At 49.8% G+C, this 25,980-nt stretch overlaps 1 protein-coding gene across 1 annotated transcript in view; it reads left to right on the top strand.

Moving 5' to 3' along the window:
- The window catches only part of ABCC4 (ATP binding cassette subfamily C member 4 (PEL blood group)), a 1,754,849-nt gene that overhangs the window by 486,653 nt on the left and 1,242,216 nt on the right, over positions 1-25,980 (top strand). The window contains exon 6 of the mRNA XM_078657605.1: positions 10,583-10,746. Coding sequence (XP_078513731.1) covers positions 10,583-10,746 — 164 coding nt within the window. The remainder of the gene's footprint in view (positions 1-10,582; positions 10,747-25,980) is intronic.

Genomic DNA, 25,980 nt, shown 5'->3' with positions numbered 1-25,980 from the left:
ATCCTGAAGGCAGAGTGCTTGGAATTATGTGAGATGGTGCTCTGGCATGAGCTGAGCCCGTTTGCAGCTTGCGGAACCAAGTCCTTATAGCTGGTCCATGATAACGCTATACCATATACTCTTAAGTGCATTATGATCCTCGCGGTCAAATGCTAACTTTGGCATAGCATTATCAAAACATGTCGAGTAAGGTGTCATACGAATTGGAATACTAACCCCTCGCCAATTCTGGCGACGGGGTTAGCATTCCACCCTTCTAGTGGGACACGACATGTATGTAACTGTGAACCCCGGTTAAAGTTAACTCAAGCCTCAGCATCACAAAATGGATGCTGCCACCACAGAGACAAGTCTGACCTCCTGCTGCTGGGAGTCCTTCCAGCGAGGGAGGCCTGGACAAAGGGTTTCCTGTCAGGGGCGGTGCCAGCACCATCCCAGACAGGATTTTGTGTATCCCAGGTAGGCAGGGCTGAGAGGAAGGTGACTGCAAGTGTCACCCCGGTGCTCACTGTGCATATGCCGGCTCAAACCAGTTCCAGGGGCACACCAGCCCCTGAGCTGGGGAGAAACCGGACAAAGGAGAGGGGTGTAACCACCCCCTCCTGGTCCCACCCATGGGCAGGACCTAGTCGCGTGCCGGCCCCTTTTCTTAGAATAAAGGTAGGAGCGGGCACCCTTCCCAAATTGGATAATCTTGAAACTTGAACTACTTTCCACGAAAGGAACTCTTGTCACTCTCTGAAGACTCTCCCTTGTGGCTAAGGAGTAGCCACCCTGCACCAGCAGGCACCATCTAAGCGCTTGCGGTTTGCTGCACGTCCATCCTCCGGATCAAGACTGCCCAGCTCGACGAGACCCGGATTCCCTGCCATCTCTGACCTCTACCTGCATCATCAGCCCAGCTGAGATCCGTTGGTGCGACGAGACCCGTGGGACCGGCTATCTTCAAGACCTGCACGACGCTTAACCAGCACGACCGCCGAGGGACCCTCGGGTGGGTGCACTGGGGTTTGAGAAGCCCCAACCCTGAGCAGCTCCAGCACCGAAGTTCAGCCCCCCAGCCTCCACGAGATCTGCGTGGGGCCCTTCTGCTTCCTTGCTGCTTGCCACGTTGTCCGGTCACTTGCCCGTCGGCTAGTGACCCTCCTGACAATGTACCACGACGTTTTCACCGCTGGTCTAGGTCCCCTAGACTGGCCCTTGCTCCTTGTTCAACAAGGAGTGCCCTGGACCCTCCTGGTCCACTCCAGACGCCATTTTGATTCAACCGCGTGGGCTTGCCTTTGCCAAGGCTTGTTGCTCCAATCTGGGATCCAGCATCGCCGACAGCAGACACCATCGTGGGACAGCTCGCACCTCCAGCCTGGACGCCGACAACGCCTCCTGGCCCGTGTAGCTGCAGAATCCAGCGTCACCCACTCACCTGATCGCGGTGACTTCACCCGGTGCCATCCTGGTGCCCACACAATCACTGGCTAGTGATTGAGAACTGAGTCCCCTCTGCTTTCAGGTCGTCTCCTTCACTGATCCAGCCTTGGATCACGCCGAACATCTTCACTGGTCGCCTGCCAGCAACATCTTCTTTCAGGCTCCATAGACTACAACGAGGATTCCCGACGTCATTTGAACCCTATGCAGCCGCAGCCCCTGGGCTAGGTAACACGAGCATTTCGGTGCTCCAGCACAGGTTCACTATCCAAGTGTCCAGATCATTTTTCGTTTTTAGTCTACCTAGTCGGATTCGTCCGGAAACAGTAACTTTAGAATTACTAGCATCCATAGACTTTGTCCCGCATCCCGCGTAAGAGTTCCCACTCTGCACCCGGGTTCCCTAGGCCTCCTGCTCCTAACCTGAGGGTTCAGTAAGGTAGTCCTAGCGGTCCTGAAGCCTCTGGATCGTGTTACTTACCTGCTAGTATTTCGCATTCCACTTTTAGAGTATATGGTTTTTCGTGCCCCTCGGGCATTTGTGTTATTTGTGCAACTTGCAGTATTTTCGTAAGAGTTTTGTATTGTGCTTAGCTCCCTGACTCATAAAGAGTTCAGGGTAGTCTTGTTATTAATAAATATCCTTTAATTTTATAACAACTTGTGTGGTGTCCTTTCACTTGGTGTTCAAAGGGGTATATGTGATGGTAAAACAGCTGGCTTAACACGCCCTCTAGAGTTTAGCCTAAAGACTGCTCTTGTCCACGCTACTAGGATAGCTGGTCTAATAAGGTTGACTTGCAACCAATCATCAATAAGGGTTGTTTGGAATGATACAAAGTGATCACTAGAATAGTGAGCACTATATATCAGGCCAACTTCTCACAGTGGTCTTCTGCCAAACTTTGTGCTTACTTACCTCCTGTTCTTGCTGTATCTTTTTGTTGGCCTTAAGACTCTGAGCTCTTTACACCTGCTGACCAGTCCTAAAGTGCATGTGCTTCTCCCTTAAACATGGTAACATTGCTGTACACACAATTGACATTTAGTTTAATTGTATGTCTCTTCTAAAGTGATATACCATATACCCAGGAACTGTAATGTAAATGCGATTAGTGGACCTGTAGCACTGATTATTCCACCCACACAAGTAGCCTTCCAAGCCAGTTTCAGGTCTGCCATTGCAAGGCCTGTGTGTTCAGTTTACTGCCACTTGACATGGCATTTAATACCACTTGCCAATCCTTAAATTCCCCCTTTATTACACATAGGTCACTCCTTAGGTAGGCCCTAGGTAGCCCTTGTGGCAGGGTATGGTGTAACTACAAAGTAAGACATTCATTTTTATGTTTTACATGTCCTGGTAGTCACAAACAGCGGAAAAAAAATTCACTACTGTGAAGCCGAATACTACTCTTCTCATAGGCAAGCATTGGGAATTCCTTAAAAACACTTTAAAGCTGTAACTCTGTTAAAGATTGCAGGGATCGCTGTTAGCATGAGCTGAAAGCCATTTTTTACTTGGCAGCCATCTTAGTTAGCCATGTGCTTGCCATGTGTTTTCTCCCTCTTCCAGAGCCTTGCACATACTCAGAAAGGCCTGGCTATTAGAATGCACCTGCTCCTAGTATAGAGCTGTCAGGCTATTCTTGCTGATGTAAGGAGAAATGTCTCCCCTCCCACTTTGTTGAGCAAGCAAATTTTGTATAGCCATATTAGTAAGTAAGCATGCTTACATGTGCCAGGACCTCCCCTTGGTTTTATGCTGATTAATGTAACATATGCATTTATAAGGCCCCTGTACTCTGTACTCCTTAGACTGTCTCATACAGTAGCCTGAGGGTACTGTGTGACACAGTCTCCATCATATGAGGTCATTAAATATGTTTTCTTGATATTACAGCTTCTGTGCCAATCTCTTCTTTGTTGGTTAAAAGGACCTAGTGTATCAGTGAACCCCTTAGGAGGTTTATATTTCTTCAACTCCTGATCAGAAAAGAGCAGCTGCATCATGTCTTATATCTTTGGAATGGTAATGATAAATCCTCTTTAACGCCTTAACCTCGGCGTTTTTTCCGCCACGGTGTGGGCGTTTCTATTGAGTGGGCGGGGCTCCGTCGGCCGTTGGCCGACACAAGCAATGGGGAGGGCGCACTCCCTCCCCAGTGGGAACACGGAAGGGGTTAATGTTAAAGTTGGATTTAACATTACTATTTTAGAACTTTCACTTTTGGAAAGTAGCCATTTCTCAGCTTGGTTTGCTCTGTGTGCTGTGCAACCTGTCTCCGATACACGTCTGGGAAAATTACAGCTATACTTTGTGCATGCCTTCTAGACAGCCACAAAAAGAGGAAGGGTGGGTGTGACGGAGAACTCATCTGCATTCATCAGCATTCTAATAGCTCTTGCTGGGCAGGAAGAGAGATGGGGAGCTGGCATTTCTACCTGAATAGGCAGTTTCCTGTTTCCCACACAAAGGTCTGATAATCTGGAGCCAGGGCTGGGATGTATGGGGAACCTGTGCCTTTCAAGAGCCTGCTTTGAAGTCACTTCCACTTCAAAGGTACAACTAGGAATAAGTCCTGGGGCTCTGACCCTACCAAGACAGTACACTGCTGGGACTGTAAAGAACTCTGCCAGGAGTAAAGACTGATGTGCTACAGGGATTGCCACTCTGCTTGACTGCTGCTCTGGAAGAACTGTTTTTTCTGTGCTGCTCTGCTGCTTACTGATCTCTGCACTGCTAAGGACAATGACTGGACCCATCTCACTTAAACCCAGAGTGACTCCAAGGGTTTGCTGGCTTGCTTCCTGTTCTGATGTCTCAGGGCCATCAAAGACTTCCTTCAACTCTGCAACAGCACCTGGACTCTGTCATCTGTAAATCCTGCCCTGCCAAGTATTGCCAATCCAGTCTTAGGCCCTTAAAGGTGATTTCTGCTGTCTATAACCATCAAAATCGATGCAGTGATGACTTTACGGCTATCAGAACCGATGTATTGCTGTTCGACACCACCACAGTAGCCAATCGATGACATCGCTTTAACGGACTGCACAGGTTGATGACGATGGGCAGCATGGCTCGACGATGACGCAGTGCCTGCAATGTAATGGGGTTAGTCGACGAAGCAGTCATCGCCTGCGCAGATCAGAATCAATGCTTTGAGTCTTCACCATTTACGCTTGCTCCATCCAAGGTACTTTTTCAGCCAGAGTCCAGTAGCCAGCCTGTCCTCCATCGTGGTTAGTCTGAACATTGGATTTGCCCCGGTCCAGCGCGACCTCAAGTGACCCCTAAGTGCTATTTGAAGCTAAGCGCTAGATTGTGATTTAATCTTTAAAAAAAATTTAAACTTCGGTTCTACTTAGTGTATGTTTGACATTTTGGTCTTGTTTTACTCATGAACTTATTGTCTATTTTTCTAACCCTATGTTGACTATTTTTGCGGTGTTTTCATTGTGTTACTGTGTGTGTGTGTGTGTGTATTGCACAAGTATACTTTACACATTGGCTCTTTAGATAAGACTGACTGCTCTGTGCCAAGCTACCAGAGGGTTTGCACAGGTTATCTTTTAGTGTGTTTCTAGCTTACTTTACTAGAGTGGTTGTTCCTGCGGTACAGGGTACATACTCTGACAACCAGTAACCCCATTTATAGCATTCCCCATCTGGAGCAACAAGAAATGCCAGCAGGTTTTAGCATTAAGGAACCAAGGGCAACACCTTTTTAGATCAAATGGCTCAATGTCTTTCTATACACCTTTCCTCCATTTTCCTTGAACCCCATAGTTCTGAGGAAGGCTAAAGAGGATCATTGTTCTGTAATCTTATTTGCCCCGACATTGTAATACCAGTGATAGTACACTGAGCTCCTGAATCTACCCACAGTTCTGGCGATATGAATAAAAATTCATTTTATTAGGACCTCAAGTCACTGAGCCTGATAACTTGGTAGCTGGCCACTTAGTTTTTGTTCATTTGGATCTGCCAGTGGAATGCATGAACATCCTGCTGTAGACTTCAGCAGCCGCAGGCACCAAAAACATATAATGCCAAGTGAAACTGCTTCTGTGTCTTGCGAAAAGACAAGGGAATCCACCTGGCCTATATACAATTTTTTCATATTTGCTGGACCTAGCCCAGAGTGGTCTTAAATACTCGTGAGTACTAGTCCGTCAAGCGGCAATATCAAGGTTTAGAAAAACTGAAGGCACTTTGTCCACTGTTTACACAAAGTATCATAAAAAGGTTAATGTCGGAACTCTTTGGAGTACATCCTCCTGTATAGCACCCTTCTGTCTCCTCGGAGGTTACCGCTGTCTGGTATGCAGACAAAATATCGAAATTTAAATATCGATATACAATAATATCGATGTTTAAATATCGAAGGGACATAATATAGAAGGTAAGTAATATCGATAGATTTTAATATCGATATTAGTAATATTGATGTTTTAAATATCGATGTTAGTAATATTGATGTTAATAATTTCGATGCTACTAATATCGATTTTTATATTATTTTATTTGTATATTATTATGTGTTTATTATGTTTTTAATTTATTTTTATGTAATTTAATACATTTTTGTATTTTAGTACTGTAGTGGGTTGTGGGTTAATAGGGGAATAGGGTGGGAAGTAATTTAATTATACAACATTAATTATTAATTATTAGGAATTATAAATTGTTTTTAATTAATTGGTAATTAATTTTAATTAATTGGTAAATAATTTTAATTACTTGATTAATTGATAATTATGTTCTGTAGCGGGTTGTGGGTTAATAGGGGAATAGGGTGGGAAGTAATTTATTTATACTAAATTAATTATTAATTAGTAGGAATTATAAATTGATTTTAATTAATTGGTAATTAATTGGTCATTAATTTTAATTAATTGATTAATTGATAATTATGTTCTGTAGCGGGTTGTGGGTTTATAGGGGAATAGGGTGGGAAGTAATTGAATTATACTAAATTATTTATTAATTAGTAGGAATTATAAATTGATTTTAATTAATTGGTAATACATTTTAATTAATTGGTAATTAATTTTATTTAATTGAATAATTGATAATTATGTTCTGTAGTGGGTTGTGGGTTTATAGGGGAATAGGGTGGGAAGCAATTTAATTATACCAAATTACTTATTAATCATTAGGAAATATAAAATAAATTTAATTAATTGGTAATTAATTCTAATTAATTGGTAATTAATTTTAATTAATTGGTAATAATTTGTATTCATTGATTAATTGATAAATATGTTCTGTGGCGGGTTGTGGGTTTATAGGAGAATAGGGTGGGAAGTAATATAAATGTAATTAAGTAATAATTTTTTAATTAATTATTTTGTTAATTATATAATTGTTAATTAATTATTAATTGGTAATTAAATATTATTAATGGTATTTTTTATTAAATGTTTTACTTAATTATTTATTGCTAATCATGTTTTTAATAATTATGTATTGGTATTGGTAAATGGTTTATATTTATTTAATAGTTAAGTTTTTTATTATTTAAAAAAAAATGGTTTATTTATAAGTATGTTATTTTTACCTCTACGCTATCCAACACTTTCCCTACTGTTGCACTTTCTGGAGTTGGAATAGTAATTTTTACCCCTACGCTATCCAACACTTTCCCTACTGTTGTACTCTCTGGAGTTGGAATAGTCATTTTTCCCCCTACGCTATTCAAACACTTCCCTACTGTTGCACTCTCTGGAGTTGGAATAGTAATTTTTACCCCTACGCTATCCAACACTTTCCCCACTGTTGCACTCTCTGGAATTGGAATAGTAATTTTTACCCCTACACTATCCAACACTTTCCATACTGTTGCACTCTCTGGAGTGGGAATAGTAATTGTTACCCCTACGCTATCCAACACTTTCCCTACTGTTGCACTCTCTGGAGTTGGAATAGTAATTGTTACCCCTTCCCCATCCAACACTTTCCCTACTGTTGCAATCTCTGGAGTTGGAATAGTAATTGTTACCCCTACGCTATCCAACACTTTCCCTTCCATTGCACTCTCTGGAGTTGGAATAGTATTTGTTACCCCTACGCTATCCAACACTTTCCGTATTGTTGCACTCTCTGGAGTGGGAATAGTAATTTTTTCCCCTACGCTATCCAACACTTTCCCTACTGTTGCACTCTCTGGAGTGGGAATAGTAATTTTTACCCCTACGCTATCCAACACTTTCCCTACTGTTGCACTCTCTGGAGTGGGAATAGTAATTGTTACCCCTACGCTATCCAACACTTTCCCTACTGTTGCACTCTCTGGAGTTGGAATAGTAATTGTTACCCCAACGCTATCCAACACTTTCCCTACTGTTGCACTCTCTGGAGTTGGAATAGTAATTGTTACCCCTACGCTATCCAACACTTTCCCTATTGTTGCACTCTCTGGAGTGGGAATAGTAATTTTTACCCCTACGCTATCCAACACTTTCCCTACTGTTGCACTCTCTGGAGTGGGAATAGTTATTTTTACCCCTACGCTATCCAACACTTTCCCTACTGTTGCACTGTCTGGAGTGGGAATAGTAATTGTTACCCCTACGCTATCCAACACTTTCCCTACTGTTACACTCTCTGGAGTGGGGATAGTAATTGTTACCCCCACGCTATCAAACACTTTCCCTACTGTTGCACTCTCTGGAGTTGGAATAGTAATTGTTACCCCTACGCTATCCAACACTTTCCCTACTGTTGCACTGTCTGGAGTTGGAATAGTAATTTTAACCCCTCCGCTATTCAAACACTTTCCCTACTGTTGCACTCTCTGGAGTTGGAATAGTAATTTTTACCCCTACGCTATCCAACACTTTCCCTACTGTTGCACTCTCTGGAATTGGAATAGTAATTTTTACCCCTACGCTATCCAACACTTTCCATACTGTTGCACTCTCTGGAGTGGGAATAGTAATTGTTACCCCTACGCTATCCAACACTTTCCCTACTGTTGCACTCTCTGGAGTTGGAATAGTAATTGTTACCCCTACCCTATCCAACACTTTCCCTACTGTTGCAATCTCTGGAGTTGGAATAGTAATTGTTACCCCTACGCTATCCAACACTTTCCCTTCCGTTGCACTCTCTGGAGTTGGAATAGTAATTGTTACCCCTACGCTATCCAACACTTTCCCTACTGTGCACTCTCTGGAGTGGGAGTAGTAATTGTTACCCCTATGCTATCCAACACTTTCCCTACTGTTGCACTCTCTGGAGTTGGAATAGTAATTGTTACCCCTATGCTATCCAACACTTTCCCTACTGTTGCACTCTTTGGAGTGGGAATATTAATTTTTACCCCTACGCTACCCAACATTTACTTACTTTTTTACATTTGTTTAACATTTTTATTAATTGTTATTTATAATATTATTTTATGTATATACATTTATTTGTAATTTATTATATATTCATTTATTTATAAGTCAATAACATAATTTTTAGAGTTATTATTAATGAAGTATATACTATGTATTATATCTTTATTATTATGTATTATTACATAATTTATCAATTTAAATATTATAATATATTTTTAACTATGTTTATTACATTTATAAGTGTTATTTTATTAATACTACATATTTTTTTATTTAAAAAAACGATATATTTTTTAAAACGATATTTTTGACATCTATATTTTTGTACTTACCTTGTTAGAGATAGGATGTCGATATTGTTGTAATCGATATTTTTGTTGCGATATTTTTGTATTCGATATTTTGTCATAGATTCGGAGTTTACATCTGCAAGGAGAGTAGGAGAGATGCAAGCATTTAATGCAAAATACCCCTTTCTCTGTTTTACAGTCATTTTACAGATCAACCCTAAATTCATCCCTAAAATCCCTATTGACTTCCATTTGATTGAGTTTGTCATTGTGAGCTAATTTTACCCAGATCCCTCAGGGCCAGCCAGAAAAAAATTACTCTCACAAGAGGTACGAAGGTAAACTAGATTATACATGGACAAGACAAACGGTATATGGTCTTCGGACCAACTGTTTGCGCTATCAGCCAGGAAGGGGCTGACCCCTGCCCAGAGGACAGCACATTGGCTCTTAGCCTGTATCACCGTCTGCCAGAGTAAAGCAAAGTGTCTACTTCACGGAAGAGTTAGGACTCGTTTCCAAAAGTGGCAGATACCCCGTCTGCCATATTTAGAGTGCCATTAAGAGTGATGCACTAGACATTTGCCACTTTTTGGCAGATGCTCTGCATCCACCCAACTGCAGGCCCCAAGCGGTACACAGGGCGCTTACCAGAGTCAAAGCCACTCAAGAAACCAAAGGCGAGCATGACAAAACGCTCTTGGATGAAAAGGAAGTGGATGGGGTGTGATGATTGTGGTTCCAAGTGAAACTGAAAGCTTGCAAGATTTAGGAACGGCTGGGTAGAAGAGGCACATACCTAAGAGAGATGACAGGATAGATTCTCCATGGCGGTAGAGTTTTACTCAGTGCCTAAAATTTGAAAATAGAGTGCAGGTACCCTGTACCACAGTACCTGCTTGTTTCTGAGAAGTGCTGGTACTCTCCCATTAAACGTATTACGTCACTCTTGAGAACTGAAAGTACTCTCTCATTAAATGTATTAGGTCACTCTTGAGAAGTGCAGGTACTCTCCCTCTCAGAATAAAAAAGTGCAGGTACCTCAGTACCGGACAGTGCCAGCCCATTTAAAGCACGTCCAGCAGCCAAAGGCCTCGTCCTCTCCGTGGTTAAAATGCGTGCCATGTGGATACTGGAGAGCACCTTATACGGCGTTACTTCGTCTATGCTCCGCCCTTAGCAGGGCAAATATTATTCGTGAATAGTAAAGACTGTACATTTCTCCATAAATGTCATTTGGGAATAACAAAGGTTTTATGTTTGTTTCACAATTACACAACTACAAGAGCATCCATTACTGAGATGTATTCCTGAACCGCGCCTCCCATTACAGATTGTTATCAACAACGAGCCTCCAGCTCTTTGCCTTTCTTGATAGCCGGCAGGCAAAGAGATCTAACAAGGGTTTTAGAGAAAATTATAATGACGGTATGTCCGCAAGCATTTCACGTCTGCTTGTTTGTTAAAAGTTTCACATTGACAAAGGTGTGCCTAATTAATACTGTCTTTTGCAGGTGACTATTTTCTTGCACTTTCTGTGGGCGGGGCCGCTGCAGGCCATTGCAGTGACGGCGCTGCTATGGATGGAAATTGGCCCTTCGTGCCTTGCAGGGATGGGCGTATTGATTATTCTCATGCCTTTGCAAACTTGGCTCGGCAAGTTGTTTACATCACTAAGGTAAGGTATATTTCTTATCTAAATTTTATGAAACGCATCTGAGAATTGGTTTAAAATCCTTAAATTGTTTGTTGTTCTTTTACATTGGTCCATCCCCTGGAAGTTCAGCGCCTAGACACCTACGGGTAGTAGTGCGTTTTTAGATATCTTAGTTTCATTTCATTTCAGTTACGTTTAGCAAAGCTTTGCAAGTGTGTATGAAATGTTCGGCTGATACTTTGGCCCCTAGGAATACAAGCGGCATAGAAACCGATTGGGAACTTAAAATAGCTGAGGGGTCGTATGAAACCAAAGAGATCACAGGACATTAAGAGTGACTGAGCTGAGCAAGTAAAACTCCTGTACACGGAGCCCACCTCCCAGGTCTGGACAGTCAATCAGATCTCCGACTCATTTTCTGTAGGCTGGGTCTCAAAGCATGGGTGCCCCCTACCCCTCATGAGAGGGCTTTTAAGTGGGCCGGCTACTGCCGGAGCACCGGCAGTTCTAACAGGCAGGTGTTGAGATGGGTCCCTATCGGACTCTCCATTTTTGCCCTCGTCCTCCCAGTGGAAAAAAATGTAAACTCTCCAGCAGTACCTGCCTCTGATGTAAGGTCAACGAGACTCATTCTAGTTCTTTCACTGTCCAATAATTAAACAACTGAAACATTTTCAATATTATATACAAGGAAGCCATAGTTGTTTAGCTTATGCAACTAACGATCATTGACAAAGTCAAAAGTCCTAGTTTATTGTAGGTGCAATGTTACTTGTTGTATTATATATCTGGGCACACTGACAGAAGCAGCAAAATACCAGTCGGGCGGCACACTAACCCCTCAATTTTTTTAACTCATTTATAGCCCTGCCCCCTGAGAATTACGTTGACCATGGAGCCCCTTGCAGGCCTGTTCAGGAGCAGAGGCCCGGACAGGAGGACACGTATTAGTGATACTTGGGACACTATCTCCCTATATGCAGATGATGCTTTCCTTCATCCGCGCCACCCGTGATGCAGGTTCTGGAGGGCTTTGGGGAAGTTTTGGGTCTGCGAATGAACTCATCCAAGACTTGTTTGTTTCCACTAAGGGAGTTGACCTATGCTGAACGAGTGAGTGGGAGGTGGATGGCAGCCCAGAGTGGAGATCTGATACGTTTACATATTTGGGAATCCAAGTATGACACACTGATGATACCCTAATTCAGGAGAGCCTGACTAAATTGGTGACTAGCACCAGGAGGTCACTACAGTTTTGGAAAACCCTCTACCTCTCTGCAATGGGTAGAGTGGCTTTTGCGAAAATGCTGGTTCTGCTAAGGTTGCTATACCACTTTTCGACCTTACCAGTACTACTACCTGGAACACTCTTTAGGGTACTGGACAATGTGCTGACGAACCTGATCTAGGGAAACTGCAGGAAGTGAGTGGCACTGCACGTGGCACTGCACGTGCTGCACAAACCACTGGACAAGAGTGGGTTGGGGTCACAGAGCTATGATTTATACTACCCAGTGGCCCAATTACAGTGGCCCCTGAAGTAGCTGGCAGATTGCCCAAACCCTGATAGCACATGGCTTACACGGTTGCCAACTGTTGAAGTGGCTGATGCGAGCACGCACCAGGGACTCTTCCATGAATACAGTGGCGACGGTGGCGAAACACTGTTGGCACAAGTAGGTGCTCTTGGGGACACCTACCAAACCATATTCTCCATGTTTGCCCCAGTGCATGCTGCCGGCCTTCCATTCAATATTCTTCCATTACAACACACAGGACTAGTTGGATTGCGGAGTGACCACTCTTGGGGACATGTACACCAGTGGCGGCTGGTATTTGACAGCGGTGAGGGGTGGGTCATGGGACTGGGGTATCAGGGTGGTAATAAAAAAAAACACGTACCTGTCTGCTGCCGCCGCCGCTTCCTCTCCCTCCTTGCCTGCTTCTAGAGCAGGAAGCAGGAAGCACCCGCCATCCAGCCTCCTAATAGCCAATCACAACGCTGCAATGCATTGTGATTGGTCTGAGTGCTATGGATCGCGCTCAGCCAGAGACTGGGCATGTCCTCCATGCAGGCTGTAATGCACCCTGCATGGATGACATGTAAAGTACGAATGATGGTATGACCAGCCCGAGAGGGCTGGCAGAAGCATCCTGTGCATTTGGAGTGGGAAAACCACTCAAGTGGGCAAACCACTCCTCCCCTGTCCTACTGTGTAAGCAGGTTTCAAAAGAACAAGAGAACCCTGAAGGTAGGAAGGACCCTGGGTATCAACTAATTATTGAGAACAGTGGGTCCTTCAATGAATTATACTAGCGCACAATAAATATAGACCAGAATCAGTGCTATATTGGTTCGTTCATGTCCAGCCGGACATGGTATGATTTAATTATTATAAACAATAAGTGCTAAAATTCGAGACAAAGCGTAATAGAGTGGGACACAATCCTGCATCCTTCAGATTCAAAACAGAAAGAAAATAACATTTACACAAAACATTTTCAGGCACAAAGAGGAGCTTATCCCCAATAAATGAATCATGAGGGCAAGCTTGGTAAGGACGAAGACAAAAATGCACAAGTTTTAACGAATGTGTTTAACATGCATTCAGTCTAAAGGAGTCGGAATCCACACTAGAGTGTGTCAAGAAGATGTCCAGAAACCTTGAGACTTAAGTACACACACTTTAACGATGTGCACCAAGTATACCTAAACTCGGCCTGAATCAGTTGCATATTCCCGGAGGCCATGCCAAAATGCCCCTGTGCGATTCTCAGGAAGCTGAATTTCAGCATATGGTCTGGGCCTGCCTGAAGATTGCCTGCTTCTGGTAGGCTATTGAGGTGACCGTGGCTGGGCTCACGGGTAGGTCGTTTGTGAGGGACCTTGCTCGGGCTAGTACCAAGCACACATAGAACTAAATATGTAGCATCATTTGTATCCTTGGTTTATATCTGGGCTAAGAGGTAAATCGTGATGGGTTGGGCTGCACCTCCAAAGCGACGTTGGTTGTAGGATGACAAACCCCCTTGACACATGATTAGCAGGATGTTGGTACACATGTTGCAGCATGGTGAGGTGGCAGCCTTCGCACTGTTCAGAGATCACACCGTTATATGTAGGAAGAAGACACTGCCATGACTAGTGATCCAATTATGTGCACGGAGGTACGAGATATGCACCCACATAGGGAGAAACTCTTACATACAAGACACAACAAGACCACTCAAAGTGGAAATTGCTTGCGAATGATCAACAAACTGGGCCGCAGTAAAGCAGTGCATTTAGCCACCATGTGGCCAAGACTATCCACCAAATTCTTATGCTCATGATTTGTTTGTACATTGGGGAGGAATAGTGACACCTTGTTCACACTCTCTTCCTTAGATTAATTTTCTTCTCTCCCAATGGTTCTCCACATGATGTATGCAGATTGTGTTTGAAACTTTCTGTTCTACACCGGCTGCTGGCAAATAGGCAGCAACACTGTGCAGTAGTTTATAGGTCATGCAGAAGTTTTGGCAGACGCTTATATGTAATGTGTATATACTCATTCTAACACTCTTTTTCTGTATTATAGCACTTTTAGGTACAGAGCCTTTCTGAGAACTGGTGATCTGGGCTATAGAACAGAATTAGGCAAGAGAATTATCAAGTTCTCTGTGAAAAAATAGGTTAGAAAAATACATAACTTCAGAGACATGTTTGCTCATACTTTAAAAACTGTTTTCCCTCTACTGATAAAGAAATTAAAGGCAGCGTTGACGGAAAAAGATTATTTTTACATATATATCACCTTTTGTGCTCCAACTTTCAGACTTGAACAAAATACAACTTTCTTTTACCAAAGGTACATTCCTTGACAGAGTTCCATTTTTTTCATTCCTCACAGATTACTTGTTTGTGAAACGTGGGTGGGTTTTCTTCCGGCCCACATTTCACTTGCTTGTCATTCCTTGGACAAAGGCTGGAGTGCTCAGTTGAAAAGTTGTGTATTTGTAAGCGCACTATCACCTGTGAGGGTATTCTGGTACTAAACAGGTATGCATGCCCAGCACTGGCTATGGGAGGTTGGTTAATTAAAAAGCCAGGTCTTCAGCTTTTTGTGGTATTCAAGGAGATATTTGAAGGCTCTGAAATGGAATGGCAGGCCATTCCAGGCTTTATTAGCGATGTAAGAGAACGCCTGTCTTCCTGATTTAATACAGTGTTTGCGTGGGATGTGTTTGAGTAGGTGTCCTATGGAGCGGAGGTGTCTGGGTGGTTGGTTGAAGGAGATGCATATGTTCTGGTAGGTGGTGCTTGAATTGTGTAGTGGCTTGAATGTGTTAATGAGGAGTTTTAGCTAAGTGTGTTTGTGTATTGGGAGCCAGTGTAGTTCCTTGAGACATGGTGTGATGTGAGTTTTGTGTGGGAGGTTGAGGATTAGTCTGGCTGCCGGGTTCTGGCTGGTTTTCATTCTTCTAGTGAATTGTTTGATAATCTCTACTCAGAGGGTGTTCCCATAGTCCAACTTGCTAGTGACTACAGTGTGAGTGATAGTTTTTCCAGTGTTGCTTGGGAACCATTTGACGATCTTCCTCAGTATCTTAAAGGTGCGGAAACAGGATTCAGTGACAACGTTGACTTGTGCGGTCCTGTCCATTTTGCTGTCAGTGATTATTCTGATGTTCCTTGCATGAGTTCTGGGTGTGGGTCCGAGTTTGGCTGGCCATCAGTTGGAATCCCAGGGTGAGGTGTCCTTGCTAAGATCACTACTTCTGTCTTGTCAATTTTGAGCTTGAGACAGTTGGCTTTCATCCAGTTAGCGACGTTGGTTATGCAGGCTGTTAGATATGGGGGTCTCTGGTTGGCACTGGTAAAGACTTGTGACTAGCAGGGACCCTATCCTCTAGTCAGGATAAGGGGATCACCCTCTAAAATAACCCCTGCTCACCCTCTAGGTAGTGTGGCGCAAGCAGACAAGGCTTATCTCAGAGCGTCATAGGTTAAGCATTTGTAAGCACATACAGTATTCAAATGACAACACCACAAATGGACACCAGTCTAGTTTTTATATGAAAATAGGTACTTTATAAATATATTCTTAACCTTTTGAATGCTATGGGGATTTTTCCCCTGTGCTGGAAAATCATGATTACCATTATTCATGACGAGCTGGGCTCGTCATGAGCGTAGCAGGAGGCTACTGCATGACGAGCCCAGCTCGTCATGAGCGTCGAAGGGGTTAAACAGGCTTACTACAAGACCACAATAACGTTTCTAAGGCGCACAATACTGTTTGGGGTCAAGAGTGCTTTGTAAATAGGCTTAATGTTAGTTCTGCGCTGTTCGTACCTCTGGGGCGACTCTTCGGTGGTTAAAAATGAGCAAGAACGAGTCTAACAATGATGCGGACCCTCTGGTCCAAGACGTGCACCCTTTGGTGCGATGCGCACTGTACCTTTGCTTCGTAGCGTCGCTACGCTCAATGCGGGTGCAGGGACGTCGTCCTAGGAGGGATCTGGTGGCCCCTCTCGTCGCGGTGCGTGTCCGGCTCATGCTGGCGTCTCGGTCCGAGACGTACGGGCGGGAGGTCCTTGAGGAGTGGAGCGGTTGATCCTAGGCGGGGAGCCTGCAGTCTGCGCAATGGTCGGGGCATACCTTCACAGTACGGGGTGAGGCTCGAGAGGACTGTCACAGTATGCGATGCAGTTCGAGCCGTACTTCAGAGCGGGTGCTTTGGGGGAGATGGGCGCCGCAGGGCGGCTGGTACGCTTCGAGCGTACGAGCCGTACTCAGGCCTGCGAGGCACAATGATCTCCGGGCTGCAGCTGGGACACAGCGGTTTAGGGCGGCTCGAAGGTGAAGAAGGGGGAGCGCTGTGCGGTGCGGTCTGGACCGTGGACGGGGTGCTCTTCGGCTCATAGGTGGAGCGAAGACGCACAGTTCAGGCAGTACGGCACGGACTTGGCAGCGATTTAGGATTCGAGACGGCCCAGGGATTGCGGGTCCAGCGGCAGGTCGGCGAAGCAGGCTCCAGCGGTTTCAGTGAAGGCAGCAGAAGAGCCCAATGGTCCTTGGGCTCAGTTCAGGGGGCAAGCTCACACACAAGCCCTTGGAGATTGTTCACAAATGCACAAGTTGAATCAAAAGTCCCTCTCAGTTTCTTTCCTCTCCTTCTTGCAGCAAGGCACCCACCACAGGCCAGTCTCAGGTCCTTCTCTTCGGGCAGAGGTTCTTCTTGGCGTAAATAGGATCTGATTTCTCAGGAGCAGGTCTCCTACTTTTATACACAAAATCCTTTGTTCTTTCAGGCCAGGGGGGCCTTTGCCTAATCCAGTCCAGTTCCTGAGCACTTTGTTTTGGGCAGCTCTGGCTTTTCTTTCAGTGAGCAGGGCAGGGACATCAGACGCTCCGCAGGAGGTGGAGCCAGCATTGTGGTGACAAGTACAGTCCAGGAGTACTCTGTTGACAGTCTTCCCTTCTCTCTTTACAAGGTGCAGGGCAGATACATCAGATGCTCCCCAGGGGGCGGAGCCAGCATTGAGGTGGCAGAGCACAGCCCTATTCAGATTCAAGGGGCACTCCCCCCACCCATCCTGGTGTAATCTCTCTATTCACCACCTGTCAGCCCCAGCCTGTCTCCTGGAATTCCCCAGCCCTGTCACACACAGAAACCAGACAGCAGATACACATCAGAGCAGTGGCGGGCTGAAATGGCTAGCCGAGCAAATACTAACTTTCTAAAAGTAGTATTTGCAAACACAGGATATTAAAATAAACTTTACTAAAAGATGTATTTTATTATTCTGAGTTCAGGCATACTAAACTTGACATTCTACCATGTTCCCTGAGCCTGCTTGGATTATAGGGTGTAATAATTCCAGCAGCCCATTCTGGCCTATGAGAACAGGTAGCCTTACAATAGTGAAAAACGAATATGGCTGTAATTCACTATTAGGACATGCCACGCACATCAAGGCTTGTCCTACCTCATGCTTACAATGCACCCTGCCCTTGGGCCTACCTTAGGGGTGACTCACATGAACTAAAGGGAAGGTTTAGCGGCTGGCAAGTGTGTGCACTTGCCCAGCCAGCATGACAGTACCAGTCTGCACGCAGGTTCTGCAATGGCAGACCTTAGACACATTTTAAAAGGCTGCTTCTGTGGGTGGCACAACCAGTGCTGCAGGCCCACTAGCAGCACTTGTATTTACAAACCCTGGCACTCCTGGTGCACTTTACTGGGGTCTGACAGTAAACCAAATAAGCCAAAGATGGAATCCAATCACATAGCAATTTCACATAGGGAGAGCATATGCACTTTAGCACTGGTCAGCAGTGGTAAAGTGTCTAGAGTCATTAACCCCTTGGGCGTGGCCGCGATTTTGCGCCTGTGCGGCCGTTTTAATGAGTGGGCGGGTTCATGACGGCCCCCAGCTGTCATCAGCACACGCCCACCGTGATGCATGACGGCTGGGGGCCGTCATCAGCATGGAAGGGGTTAAACCAACAAAAACAGGTCAGAGATAATATTGGAGGAAGGCAAAAAGTTCAGGGATGACCCTACAAAAAGGGCCAAGTCCAACACAACCCCCTTCCAGCCAAAATGCAGGGTAGACCAATCAATACCGTGATGGGCTTCCCTGCTTAGGGCGATAGAACCTGGACCTGGCCCGCAACAGCAGGGGCATATCCAGGTCTACGCCAGTCTGAACCCATTTCAAATCCTCTGTCCATACTCTCAGGGTCCACCAAGCCAATCCATGGGGAGCCCTTCTCTTCATCCGTGGACACCACCTGTGCAGCCTCTAACCTTAACTTGCTCACAGGTGTGTCCCAACAGACAGACAGCAAGTCATAGTGGCCACTGACAGTAGTCAGGGATGAGACCCAGGCCTTATGCCTCTCAGGGCTCTCAAACCTCTGTGGCGTTAGAGAGTGGGTGGCAGTAGCCCCAGGTGCTTTGCACCCGTTGTCCACTCTCCCTCCTGTCAGGTATGACATCCTGGCACTGACCCACCAGCCCGGCGGCTGGACCAGAGACTGAGGTGGGCACTCCCACACCCGGTCCTCCTCCTTGGGGCTCTGTACCCTTCCACCTGGAGTGGTACCCCCTTCCAGAATTGTCAGTGCACCTATGGCAGGTGACCTGCACAATTCGCGCACCAGTTCAGGGGTGCTATCCTGCAACTGGGGTGCCAGGTCAGGGGGGACACCCTGCACCTGGCCCTCTAACCAAGGGTCTAAACCCTCTAGCTACACCAGGGTCAGAGGCGAGGACTCCCTCCCTCTGCACCCCCTTCCAGATGGCTGTACACTCCCATCTGTAGTGGTACACCAGAAAGACAGACTGGTAGGGACATCGGTTACGGATGTCCCACCCTCCAGGTCAGGCAATTCCTGCACCTGCCTTCCCAACTCAGGGACCCAACCCTGCAGTTGAACACTTGCCTGGCGCACCAGGACTACCTTGGGAGACCGCATGCCCCCCTGAGGGTAACACGTCACTCCTGTGTTGTGTGACAGTCTGCCTGGTGCAGATCTCCCGTCCCCTGTCCATCTGACAGTGCGCGAAGATCCCCCAGGACAGAAGTGGTGTCACCATGGTCATTCCCTGGGGACGCAGCCCTTCTGGCTGGCCTCCGACCCACTGGTTCTTCCACTGGGGACTCTCTCTCCCTCTCACCCCTCCATCTGGACCTCTGCACACCCCCCAACTGAAGCGGTACTGCCAGATACCAGAACTACTTGAGCTCTGCTTACAGAGTCTCCACGTTCTCTAAATACTGGGAGATCCTCCTTAAATGGCCTACAAGTACAGCCTAGGTCCCCGACCTGAGACTGGGTTTCAGGTACCTTGGGACAGAACCCACACTCACTCCTTCTCCTCCGAGACAGGACGTGAGCCCCTACACCCCTCCCACTACACTGAGACCTAGCTGGGCTACACTGAACCTGACCTGACCTGACCGGTGACCTGACCTCAGGACACCCCCGCGCCGCACGGCCACCAGCTGTAGCGTGTGCATCCACTCGCTACTGTCCTCAGCCTCGCTGAGCCCGCCCCGTCGACCCCGCCCCCCGCCGTCATATTTTGCGTGTGATTTCTTTATTTTGTGCTGCCTGTATCGTTTTGCCTTTCTGTTCTGTGCCCATTATTTTTCCTTTTTTGTGCCTTGCATTGTTTTGCGCCGCTCTCTGTGCCCCTGTGCCCCCCGACCCGCTTCCCGCTCCCCGCCGCCTGCGTGCGGCCACGCCCCCTTACCTTCTGTGCCCTCCCCGCTCCCACCTCCCAGCTGCTCCGCCCTCCCTCCCACTTGGCCATAAATGGCGACCGTGCAGCGCAGGTGAGTGTGACCTGACCTCAGGACACCCCCGCGCCGCACGGCCACCAGCTGTAGCGTGTGCGTCCCCTCGCTACTGTCCTCAGCCTCGCTGAGCCCGCCCCGTCGACCCCGCCCCCGCCGTCATATTTTGCGTGTGATTTCTTTATTTTGTGCTGCCTGTATCGTTTTGCCTTTCTGTTCTGTGCCCATTATTTTTCCTTTTTTGTGCCTTGCATTGTTTTGCGCCGCTCTCTGTGCCCCTGTGCCCCCCGACCCGCTTCCCGCTCCCCGCTTCCCGCCGCCTGCGTGCGGCCACGCCCCCTTACCTTCTGTGCCCTCCCCGCTCCCACCTCCCAGCTGCTCCGCCCTCCCTCCCACTTGGCCATAAATGGCGACCGTGCAGCGCAGGTGAGTGTGACCTGACCTCAGGACACCCCCGCGCCACACGGCCACCAGCTGTAGCGTGTGCATCCCCTCGCTACTGTCCTCAGCCTCGCTGAGCCCGCCCCGTCGACCCCGCCCCCCGCCGTCATATTTTGCGTGTGATTTCTTTATTTTGTGCTGCCTGTATCGTTTTGCCTTTCTGTTCTGTGCCCATTATTTTTCCTTTTTTGTGCCTTGCATTGTTTTGCGCCGCTCTCTGTGCCCCTGTGCCCCCCGACCCGCTTCCCGCTCCCCGCTTCCCGCCGCCTGCGTGCGGCCACGCCCCCTTACCTTCTGTGCCCTCCCCGCTCCCACATCCCAGCTGCTCCGCCCTCCCTCCCACTTGGCCATAAATGGCGACCGTGCAGCGCAGGTGAGTGTGACCTGACCTCAGGACACCCCCGCGCCGCACGGCCACCAGCTGTAGCGTGTGCGTCCCCTCGCTACTGTCCTCAGCCTCGCTGAGCCCGCCCCGTCGACCCCGCCCCCCGCCGTCATATTTTGCGTGTGATTTCTTTATTTTGTGCTGCCTGTATCGTTTTGCCTTTCTGTTCTGTGCCCATTATTTTTCCTTTTTTGTGCCTTGCATTGTTTTGCGCCGCTCTCTGTGCCCCTGTGCCCCCCGACCCGCTTCCCGCTCCCCGCTTCCCGCCGCCTGCGTGCGGCCACGCCCCCTTACCTTCTGTGCCCTCCCCGCTCCCACCTCCCAGCTGCTCCGCCCTCCCTCCCACTTGGCCATAAATGGCGACCGTGCAGCGCAGGTGAGTGTGACCTGACCTCAGGACACCCCCGCGCCGCACGGCCACCAGCTGTAGCGTGTGCGTCCCCTCGCTACTGTCCTCAGCCTCGCTGAGCCCGCCCCGTCGACCCCGCCCCCCGCCGTCATATTTTGCGTGTGATTTCTTTATTTTGTGCTGCCTGTATCGTTTTGCCTTTCTGTTCTGTGCCCATTATTTTTCCTTTTTTGTGCCTTGCATTGTTTTGCGCCGCTCTCTGTGCCCCTGTGCCCCCCGACCCGCTTCCCGCTCCCCGCTTCCCGCCGCCTGCGTGCGGCCACGCCCCCTTACCTTCTGTGCCCTCCCCGCTCCCACCTCCCAGCTGCTCCGCCCTCCCTCCCACTTGGCCATAAATGGCGACCGTGCAGCGCAGGTGAGTGTGACCTGACCTCAGGACACCCCCGCGCCGCACGGCCACCAGCTGTAGCGTGTGCGTCCCCTCGCTACTGTCCTCAGCCTCGCTGAGCCCGCCCCGTCGACCCCGCCCCCCGCCGTCATATTTTGCGTGTGATTTCTTTATTTTGTGCTGCCTGTATCGTTTTGCCTTTCTGTTCTGTGCCCATTATTTTTCCTTTTTTGTGCCTTGCATTGTTTTGCGCCGCTCTCTGTGCCCCTGTGCCCCCCGACCCGCTTCCCGCTCCCCGCCGCCTGCGTGCGGCCACGCCCCCTTACCTTCTGTGCCCTCCCCGCTCCCACCTCCCAGCTGCTCCGCCCTCCCTCCCACTTGGCCATAAATGGCGACCGTGCAGCGCAGGTGAGTGTGACCTGACCTCAGGACACCCCCGCGCCGCACGGCCACCAGCTGTAGCGTGTGCGTCCCCTCGCTACTGTCCTCAGCCTCGCTGAGCCCGCCCCGTCGACCCCGCCCCCTGCCGTCATATTTTGCGTGTGATTTCTTTATTTTGTGCTGCCTGTATCGTTTTGCCTTTCTGTTCTGTGCCCATTATTTTTCCTTTTTTGTGACTTGCATTGTTTTGCGCCGCTCTCTGTGCCCCTGTGCCCCCCGACCCGCTTCCCGCTCCCCGCTTCCCGCCGCCTGCGTGCGGCCACGCCCCCTTACCTTCTGTGCCCTCCCCGCTCCCACCTCCCAGCTGCTCCGCCCTCCCTCCCACTTGGCCATAAATGGCGACCGTGCAGCGCAGGTGAGTGTGACCTGACCTCAGGACACCCCCGCGCCACACGGCCACCAGCTGTAGCGTGTGCATCCACTCGCTACTGTCCTCAGCCTCGCTGAGCCCGCCCCGTCGACCCCGCCCCCCGCCGTCATATTTTGCGTGTGATTTCTTTATTTTGTGCTGCCTGTATCGTTTTGCCTTTCTGTTCTGTGCCCATTATTTTTCCTTTTTTGTGCCTTGCATTGTTTTGCGCCGCTCTCTGTGCCCCTGTGCCCCCCGACCCGCTTCCCGCTCCCCGCCGCCTGCGTGCGGCCACGCCCCCTTACCTTCTGTGCCCTCCCCGCTCCCACCTCCCAGCTGCTCCGCCCTCCCTCCCACTTGGCCATAAATGGCGACCGTGCAGCGCAGGTGAGTGTGACCTGACCTCAGGACACCCCCGCGCCGCACGGCCACCAGCTGTAGCGTGTGCGTCCCCTCGCTACTGTCCTCAGCCTCGCTGAGCCCGCCCCGTCGACCCCGCCCCCGCCGTCATATTTTGCGTGTGATTTCTTTATTTTGTGCTGCCTGTATCGTTTTGCCTTTCTGTTCTGTGCCCATTATTTTTCCTTTTTTGTGCCTTGCATTGTTTTGCGCCGCTCTCTGTGCCCCTGTGCCCCCCGACCCGCTTCCCGCTCCCCGCTTCCCGCCGCCTGCGTGCGGCCACGCCCCCTTACCTTCTGTGCCCTCCCCGCTCCCACCTCCCAGCTGCTCCGCCCTCCCTCCCACTTGGCCATAAATGGCGACCGTGCAGCGCAGGTGAGTGTGACCTGACCTCAGGACACCCCCGCGCCACACGGCCACCAGCTGTAGCGTGTGCATCCCCTCGCTACTGTCCTCAGCCTCGCTGAGCCCGCCCCGTCGACCCCGCCCCCCGCCGTCATATTTTGCGTGTGATTTCTTTATTTTGTGCTGCCTGTATCGTTTTGCCTTTCTGTTCTGTGCCCATTATTTTTCCTTTTTTGTGCCTTGCATTGTTTTGCGCCGCTCTCTGTGCCCCTGTGCCCCCCGACCCGCTTCCCGCTCCCCGCTTCCCGCCGCCTGCGTGCGGCCACGCCCCCTTACCTTCTGTGCCCTCCCCGCTCCCACATCCCAGCTGCTCCGCCCTCCCTCCCACTTGGCCATAAATGGCGACCGTGCAGCGCAGGTGAGTGTGACCTGACCTCAGGACACCCCCGCGCCGCACGGCCACCAGCTGTAGCGTGTGCGTCCCCTCGCTACTGTCCTCAGCCTCGCTGAGCCCGCCCCGTCGACCCCGCCCCCCGCCGTCATATTTTGCGTGTGATTTCTTTATTTTGTGCTGCCTGTATCGTTTTGCCTTTCTGTTCTGTGCCCATTATTTTTCCTTTTTTGTGCCTTGCATTGTTTTGCGCCGCTCTCTGTGCCCCTGTGCCCCCCGACCCGCTTCCCGCTCCCCGCTTCCCGCCGCCTGCGTGCGGCCACGCCCCCTTACCTTCTGTGCCCTCCCCGCTCCCACCTCCCAGCTGCTCCGCCCTCCCTCCCACTTGGCCATAAATGGCGACCGTGCAGCGCAGGTGAGTGTGACCTGACCTCAGGACACCCCCGCGCCGCACGGCCACCAGCTGTAGCGTGTGCGTCCCCTCGCTACTGTCCTCAGCCTCGCTGAGCCCGCCCCGTCGACCCCGCCCCCCGCCGTCATATTTTGCGTGTGATTTCTTTATTTTGTGCTGCCTGTATCGTTTTGCCTTTCTGTTCTGTGCCCATTATTTTTCCTTTTTTGTGCCTTGCATTGTTTTGCGCCGCTCTCTGTGCCCCTGTGCCCCCCGACCCGCTTCCCGCTCCCCGCTTCCCGCCGCCTGCGTGCGGCCACGCCCCCTTACCTTCTGTGCCCTCCCCGCTCCCACCTCCCAGCTGCTCCGCCCTCCCTCCCACTTGGCCATAAATGGCGACCGTGCAGCGCAGGTGAGTGTGACCTGACCTCAGGACACCCCCGCGCCGCACGGCCACCAGCTGTAGCGTGTGCGTCCCCTCGCTACTGTCCTCAGCCTCGCTGAGCCCGCCCCGTCGACCCCGCCCCCCGCCGTCATATTTTGCGTGTGATTTCTTTATTTTGTGCTGCCTGTATCGTTTTGCCTTTCTGTTCTGTGCCCATTATTTTTCCTTTTTTGTGCCTTGCATTGTTTTGCGCCGCTCTCTGTGCCCCTGTGCCCCCCGACCCGCTTCCCGCTCCCCGCCGCCTGCGTGCGGCCACGCCCCCTTACCTTCTGTGCCCTCCCCGCTCCCACCTCCCAGCTGCTCCGCCCTCCCTCCCACTTGGCCATAAATGGCGACCGTGCAGCGCAGGTGAGTGTGACCTGACCTCAGGACACCCCCGCGCCGCACGGCCACCAGCTGTAGCGTGTGCGTCCCCTCGCTACTGTCCTCAGCCTCGCTGAGCCCGCCCCGTCGACCCCGCCCCCCGCCGTCATATTTTGCGTGTGATTTCTTTATTTTGTGCTGCCTGTATCGTTTTGCCTTTCTGTTCTGTGCCCATTATTTTTCCTTTTTTGTGACTTGCATTGTTTTGCGCCGCTCTCTGTGCCCCTGTGCCCCCCGACCCGCTTCCCGCTCCCCGCTTCCCGCCGCCTGCGTGCGGCCACGCCCCCTTACCTTCTGTGCCCTCCCCGCTCCCACCTCCCAGCTGCTCCGCCCTCCCTCCCACTTGGCCATAAATGGCGACCGTGCAGCGCAGGTGAGTGTGACCTGACCTCAGGACACCCCCGCGCCACACGGCCACCAGCTGTAGCGTGTGCATCCCCTCGCTACTGTCCTCAGCCTCGCTGAGCCCGCCCCGTCGACCCCGCCCCCCGCCGTCATATTTTGCGTGTGATTTCTTTATTTTGTGCTGCCTGTATCGTTTTGCCTTTCTGTTCTGTGCCCATTATTTTTCCTTTTTTGTGCCTTGCATTGTTTTGCGCCGCTCTCTGTGCCCCTGTGCCCCCCGACCCGCTTCCCGCTCCCCGCTTCCCGCCGCCTGCGTGCGGCCACGCCCCCTTACCTTCTGTGCCCTCCCCGCTCCCACCTCCCAGCTGCTCCGCCCTCCCTCCCACTTGGCCATAAATGGCGACCGTGCAGCGCAGGTGAGTGTGACCTGACCTCAGGACACCCCCGCGCCGCACGGCCACCAGCTGTAGCGTGTGCGTCCCCTCGCTACTGTCCTCAGCCTCGCTGAGCCCGCCCCGTCGACCCCGCCCCCCGCCGTCATATTTTGCGTGTGATTTCTTTATTTTGTGCTGCCTGTATCGTTTTGCCTTTCTGTTCTGTGCCCATTATTTTTCCTTTTTTGTGCCTTGCATTGTTTTGCGCCGCTCTCTGTGCCCCTGTGCCCCCCGACCCGCTTCCCGCTCCCCGCTTCCCGCCGCCTGCGTGCGGCCACGCCCCCTTACCTTCTGTGCCCTCCCCGCTCCCACCTCCCAGCTGCTCCGCCCTCCCTCCCACTTGGCCATAAATGGCGACCGTGCAGCGCAGGTGAGTGTGACCTGACCTCAGGACACCCCCGCGCCGCACGGCCACCAGCTGTAGCGTGTGCGTCCCCTCGCTACTGTCCTCAGCCTCGCTGAGCCCGCCCCGTCGACCCCGCCCCCCGCCGTCAT

The sequence above is a fragment of the Lissotriton helveticus genome, chromosome 8 (genome assembly GCF_964261635.1).
Source record: "Lissotriton helveticus chromosome 8, aLisHel1.1, whole genome shotgun sequence".
Classification (NCBI taxonomy): Eukaryota; Metazoa; Chordata; class Amphibia; order Caudata; family Salamandridae; genus Lissotriton; species Lissotriton helveticus.
The sequence above is the reverse complement of the archived record's forward strand: the minus strand, read 5'-3'. Positions and strand labels throughout refer to the sequence as shown.